Raw genomic sequence first — 6,161 nt, 5'->3', positions numbered from 1 at the left:
GGGGGGGGGGGGGGGTGAAACCACACAGCTGGCCCTGATGAAGGTGCGCGCCTCCCTGTTAACAAACTTTAGGCGACTTGTACGTTTTAGTTTAAAATCGCACATATTTAGCTACGTTTACGCCTCGCGTCCACGCTCCTGTTGTCAAGCCCCTAAAACAGACTCATGTGTTAACTTGCCTCCCGATTGGGTTTTATCAGTTAGGAATATTAAGAGAGAAAAAGCTTAATGTTGGAACCCTTGCATAAATCAAACAGTTCAGTCACTGGGTTGTTCTTGAACATACATCCACGGCAGTGATGATGCTAAATATACGGAAACACATGTTAAACACACACACACACACACACACACACACACATACACACACACACACAGTGTATGGCTAATTTAGCTAGCAACCTAGTCTACATGCTGCAGTTCTTTCTTAACAGAAATGAATATGTGGAAATCGACAATTGCACGTGATCTTTGTCAATAGGTAACCTCTACTTACATACACAATACTTCAATATGACAACAATATCTTAAAATGTGTTGCCAAGTGTTATGAACCTGACTTACTGTACCTCTTACAGGGCTAAGGTAGACTGGGAAGAATGTAACGTCCCAGATATCAGACACATTTGGGACACTTTTGGCCCTTATGCCTCAGTTATGGCAGTGGCAAAAGCCAATTAGGCCAGATCTGGTTTACACATAAAGGGGACCAGTGGCTGAGTTTCGGCAGCCACACTCACCCTGAGTCAACACGGTCATTCAAGGCCAAATGTGGGGCAGAACACTAAAGAAAACCTACTAAAGTACACAACTATACACTCATGTCACGTGGAGATGGTTTCTGTCTCAAAACAACGTTTGAAGATGGAATCGTAGCAGTGGCGACGTAGCCCTTGATGTGGTGCTTGTCTTTGCAGGAGATGCAGGTGGAGGAGCTCGGCGCCGTCAGACAGACGCTGCAGGCCGACCTGGAGACGTCCATCCGCCGCATCGTGGACCTGCAGGCCGCGCTGGAGGAGGTGGAGTCCAGCGACGAGAGCGACTGTGAAAGGTAAGCGGCTCGGCTGACGGTCGGGCTGGGTGGCAAACTTTTCAGTACCAGTACCAGTATCAGTTTTTAGTACCAGTACCAGGACTCTGATACCTAAACCAATATTGAAAAGGTTAAAGTCACAAAATTAAACATTACAGCATTTTCGTGTTTAGTCAGCAAGTCATCCTAACTCTCCTGTTGTCCTGAATTAATAACTCACTGGACATCGTCCATTAATTCAACTCCGTAATGTTGACCCAGAAATGGCGGAGGGATATTTGAAGTGATTTGCCAGGTGTGCTCAAATGGCTCCGGGTGAGCTGTCCTGCTGATTTGAGCCCGTTCTAGATGTCTAGTTGACCAATCAGATCGCCTGGTAGGATCTCCTTGGTGTATAACACTCAGGTCAGGTGCCTAAAAAGTATTGAGTTTGGAACCCAGCCCGAACTGAGGGAACTCTACCTAAACCGTCACGTCTGTTTGTGTGAACTCAACCTTTTCACCACTCTGCCCTTCACTCCAGCGTTCAAACGGCTGTGGAGTCGTTGACTCGAAAGAAAGACCTGTAAGAACCTCAGGAGTGTGTGTGTGTGTGTGTGTGTGTGTGTCTGTGTGTGTGTGTGTGTGAGAGCTGACAATTGCATCAAGGCCTTGAAATGTCATCATGAAACATTGCATCTACACCTCTCTGCAACTAGTTTTGGCTGTTGAAGGTGTGGTTGCGTCCAAAAACGCACACTGTGCGCTACATACTCAACATGTCTGCTATTGTTCAACGTACTTTTGTGTAAATACACAGTAGTACTTTCTTCGGACGCAGTGAGCTGTAATATTTAGTTTTAGGGGGTTAGGGTTACCCTCCAACCCAGTCCCACGGCCGTTCTTGAAATGGTCACACGACCCGTTGTTGTCTTGCATCTCATTGTTGTTGTGTCACACGTCCTGTTGTTTTTGTGTCACGCGTCCACTTGTTGTTGTGTCCCGTTGTTGCATGTCCCGTGGTTGTTGTATCGTGCATCCCATTGTTGTCACATGTCCCATTGTTGTCACACGTCCCATTGTTGTCACGCGTCCCATTGTTGTCACGCGTCCCATTGTTGTCACATGTCCCATTGTTGTCACATGTCCCATTGTTGTCACGCGTCCCATTGTTGTCACGCGTCCCATTGTTGTCACATGTCCCATTGTTGTCACATGTCCCACTGTTGTTGCGCGTCCCATTGTTGTCACATGTCCCACTGTTGTCACATGTCCCATTGTTGTCACGCGTCCCATTGTTGTCACGCGTCCCATTGTTGTCACATGTCCCACTGTTGTCACATGTCCCACTGTTGTTGCGCGTCCCATTGTTGTCACGTCAGTGTACTCAAATAGATTAACAATAACCATTTCACAAACTGCTGAGAGACCAAGTTGCTTCCCTGCCGTTGGATAATGCTTCAAACACTAAATAAAGGGAAACAACTAGACAAAAATAGATTTTAACATGTAGAAATTTGAATTAAAGTGTTTTTGATGTCAAAGCGCTGCCTTGGTTGCTGTGTCGAACGTTGTTGTTACTTTCGCATTGCATTATGGGAAATGTATGCCGGCGTAGTGTCCAGTATTGGCATACTGAAACATTTCACTGGAAATAGTATGCAATTCATGTACCAACCATACTAAGGTTTCAGACATACTGTTTTAGATGGTAAACAGCATGTTAGTATGACATTTCGGACGCAACCAGCGCCTTTTTGTCTTGTACCACTGAGGTGATGTCTTATTCAGAGTGGCTTTAAGATGCTCAATGTGGATCCAAAGCTTCTCCCACATGTTCAGCATATTTTCGGGACAGACAGTGGGGTGTCAAACTTAAGAGGAAGCTCTGTTCCTGCACTGTTAAAAAAAAAATGATGCAAGGAGATTCAAAGAAGTACAAACTTGATGCTTCGACTGCGAGTAAAACTCTGGCCTCTGACAGATGATTAGTGTCTTTCTGATTAGTGTCTCTCTGATTAGTGTCTCTCAAATGAGGATGCGGCCTGACCTGTAATCCTCCCCAAACTCGCAGTGGAATCATCAGCTGTTTGTTGAGCTGCAGCCTGTAACGTGTGTGTATGCTTACTGGAACACGTGTGTGTAGTGAATGTGACATACATAATGCACCTTCAGTGTGGTTCCACACACTGGTGATTAAACGTGTGATTTACTGCCCTTAGTCACTGCATGTAATGATACCTGTTTGGGGACCACGGTCCCTGTAAGTGTTGGGAATGCGTGATGACGTGGGACGCTACAGGGTTGGCATTAGGGACAGCGCCTTTTTCTGTCTGTGTGTTTTTTCCTGAAAATAACGTGACGTTTCGTAATGTTTCCCTGACGTGAGAAATTGTCTCTTGCATCTTGCTGCAATTTCCACCTGTGCATGATACCTGTGCAGAGGTGTGATAAAGTGTGATTCTGCTTTGCAGTGACTCGGTGTCCAGTGTCGGGACCGAGGACGTAGGAGAGGGGATTCGTCATTGGCTCGGCGTGCCCAGAGGAGCGTCCCGTGGGAGTGGCTCCCCCTACGGCAGCAGTACCATCAGCAGCCAAGGGGGGCGCCAGTCTGTCGCTGACACCATGAGCACCTACAGCTTCCGGTAAGCCCCGTCATTTTATTTTATTTTATTTATAGCGTCAGAATATAACTGAAGTTCTCTCAGGACACTTTACAGATAGAGTGGGTCTAGACCACACGCTATAATTTACAAAGATCCAACAATTTGAGCAAATAGCTGCATGAAAAACAGGCAGAAATGACAGAAGATGGCCTTTGATGGGCGGCTGATTACTAGTTAAATATTTACCGATGTTTGTAGAGCTGCATAAGAACTGGAACTGAACTATTTCCAATAAATGATATATATATATATATATATAGATAGATATATAGATATATAGATATATTTGTGTATTTTTTATACAAACTTTTCTCTGCCAATTTGCTGTATTTCTTATTCATTAATTGAGTATCTATTGTTAAGGAATTTTGGTCATACAAACATTTCATTTCATAGACGTCTTCGTACTCAAAATATTGCACATTTCATGCTCTTTGTTTAAAGCACTGTGCATAGCTTTCAATTTGAAAACAGATGTTTTTACATATTTAAAAATTATATTTTTGAGACTTGACTGAAGTACTTTTTGCTTTCTCGTGCTTTGTTTATTGTCACTGTTAAACATCGATATTAGTCTTTGTATGAAAACCTACAATAAACCTGATTCTGACTCATGCTGCGTTCCAGACACAGTTTGTGGTCCGTAAGTTATGACTTCAAGTCACGACTCACGACCTGGTAGCGTTCCAGGCAAAGTCACAACAAACCCTTCTAGCTAGCATTAGCATTAGCTAGCTAGCAGCTACCTACCATTGACGTTAGCTAGCGTTAGCAGATACTAGCAATTTCTAGTCAGCGACATATTTTGGGCTTCATTTAATAAACATAACCTGTAGAAGTACACAATTGTATGTGTAGTCTTTTGAATTAATTCACGTTTGCCTATTTATGTCTATTTATTTCTCCCTTTTAATCACCGGCGTATGTACAGAATCAACAGGGTTTGCCATTGTTGTTTATGTGTGTGTAACTGGGAGTAACAACGCTCTGGTATGAGTTCATGAGTAGTAAGTTGCGGGTTCGACCGCCGTTCCAGGGCACTTTCACGGGTAGTAGGTTCTGAAAACACGAGTTACAGGTTGCTTGGAACGCAGCGTAAACTATTAACTGATTAAGAAAACAATCTGCGTATTAATCAATAATAAAATGTGACGTGGGCTTTTATGACAGAGGCAGTGTCTCTTTTCTCCCTCTAAAGATCTTGTGTGGACCCTGATGACGAGCCCTCTGAGGCTGGCGCAGGGGGGACCAGAGGTCTCGGTCGCGCCCCGTCCTCCGCGCTGTCTGAGCTGCTGGACGGACTCCGCAAACGCCGGGCCGGCGGCGACCCCAGTGACGGAGCCGGCAGCGCCGTCTCCCTGCCGGTGTACCAGACGACCGCGGCCTCGACTCTCAGACGGCGGGCCTCGGCCCTCTCTCTGGGCCCAGGCGACCTGGAGCCCCGGCCCGGCCCCGGCATCCTCAAACCGCCTTCCCCGCTGCTGCAGCGCGCCGCCAGCGCTCGCTCCATCGGCGCCGCCCAAACATCCGCCGCCGCCGCCTCTACAGCCGGAGCCAAACTCTCCCGCTTCAACTCCAGTGAGTCTCTGTCTTCGCTTCCCTCGCTGCCGCGCCTCTCCTCCTTGGCGTCCTCCCTCGCTGCTCGCCACCACCCCCCCTCCCTGTCCATCCCGGAGGAGGATGCGGATCAACCCCGCCGATCAGTGACCATGGAGCGCTCCCCTCAGCCACTGAGGCGGTGCATGCTGGGGACTCTCGCTTTGGAGGACGGAGGCGAAGGCGCCCTGGGCTCCGAACCCATGGTGTTCCAAAACCGCCGGCTGATTGAGGATGGCGGGCGCGACGACACGGCATCTGACATCCTCCCCGCCATCCGGAGAGCCCAGTCCACCAGCAGCCTGGCCGGCTCGCTCAGAGGAGGCCGGAGGGCGCTGAGCGTCCACTTTGGAGAGCTGCCGCCGTCGACCCGCAGCAGGAAAAGCTCCGAGACGGAGTCCTCCAGCTCAGGGGGATCGGGGGGAAGTTCCCAGGGCGGGGGGACCAGACGCCGGTTTGAGAGGCCACAGGGAGAGAGACTGGAGGCGGAGGGCAGCGAGGGCGGAGACGTGGCTTCGGTCATGAAGAGATACCTTAAAAAGGAGACTGACTGAAGCAGATGAGGTGAGCTCTCAGAGTCTTTATTTAAAACCAGGGATGGATGTCCTCCACACTCTTAATTTACATTTTCTTGCATCAGATTGTTTTTTCAAACAACTGCCCCGTTTGCCAAAAGTAAAACTTAAAAGATCTTTCCAAAAAGCATCATGACTTAAGACTATGGTTGGGCAATATTTCAATATTATATCAACATCGGCATGGGAGACTACATATAGTCTTAAAATTTGACATAAGTGGTTTTAAAAGTCCTGTATCTGAAGTCTCTTTTATATAGACCTTAGTGGTCCCTAATACTGTATCTGAAGTATCTTTTATATAGACCTTAG

At 47.3% G+C, this 6,161-nt stretch overlaps 1 protein-coding gene across 1 annotated transcript in view; it reads left to right on the top strand.

Moving 5' to 3' along the window:
- The window catches only part of LOC117959736 (unconventional myosin-XVIIIb-like), a 34,100-nt gene that overhangs the window by 27,342 nt on the left and 597 nt on the right, over window positions 1-6,161 (top strand). Inside the window, exons 24-27 of the mRNA XM_034897015.1 lie at window positions 918-1,051; window positions 1,557-1,598; window positions 3,487-3,657; window positions 4,877-5,838. Coding sequence (XP_034752906.1) covers window positions 918-1,051; window positions 1,557-1,598; window positions 3,487-3,657; window positions 4,877-5,828 — 1,299 coding nt within the window. The 3' untranslated portion in view covers window positions 5,829-5,838. The remainder of the gene's footprint in view (window positions 1-917; window positions 1,052-1,556; window positions 1,599-3,486; window positions 3,658-4,876; window positions 5,839-6,161) is intronic.

Source organism: Etheostoma cragini, chromosome 16, assembly GCF_013103735.1.
Source record: "Etheostoma cragini isolate CJK2018 chromosome 16, CSU_Ecrag_1.0, whole genome shotgun sequence".
Classification (NCBI taxonomy): domain Eukaryota; kingdom Metazoa; phylum Chordata; class Actinopteri; order Perciformes; family Percidae; genus Etheostoma; species Etheostoma cragini.
Note: the sequence above shows the minus strand (reverse complement) of the source record. Positions and strands in the feature narration are given on the sequence as shown.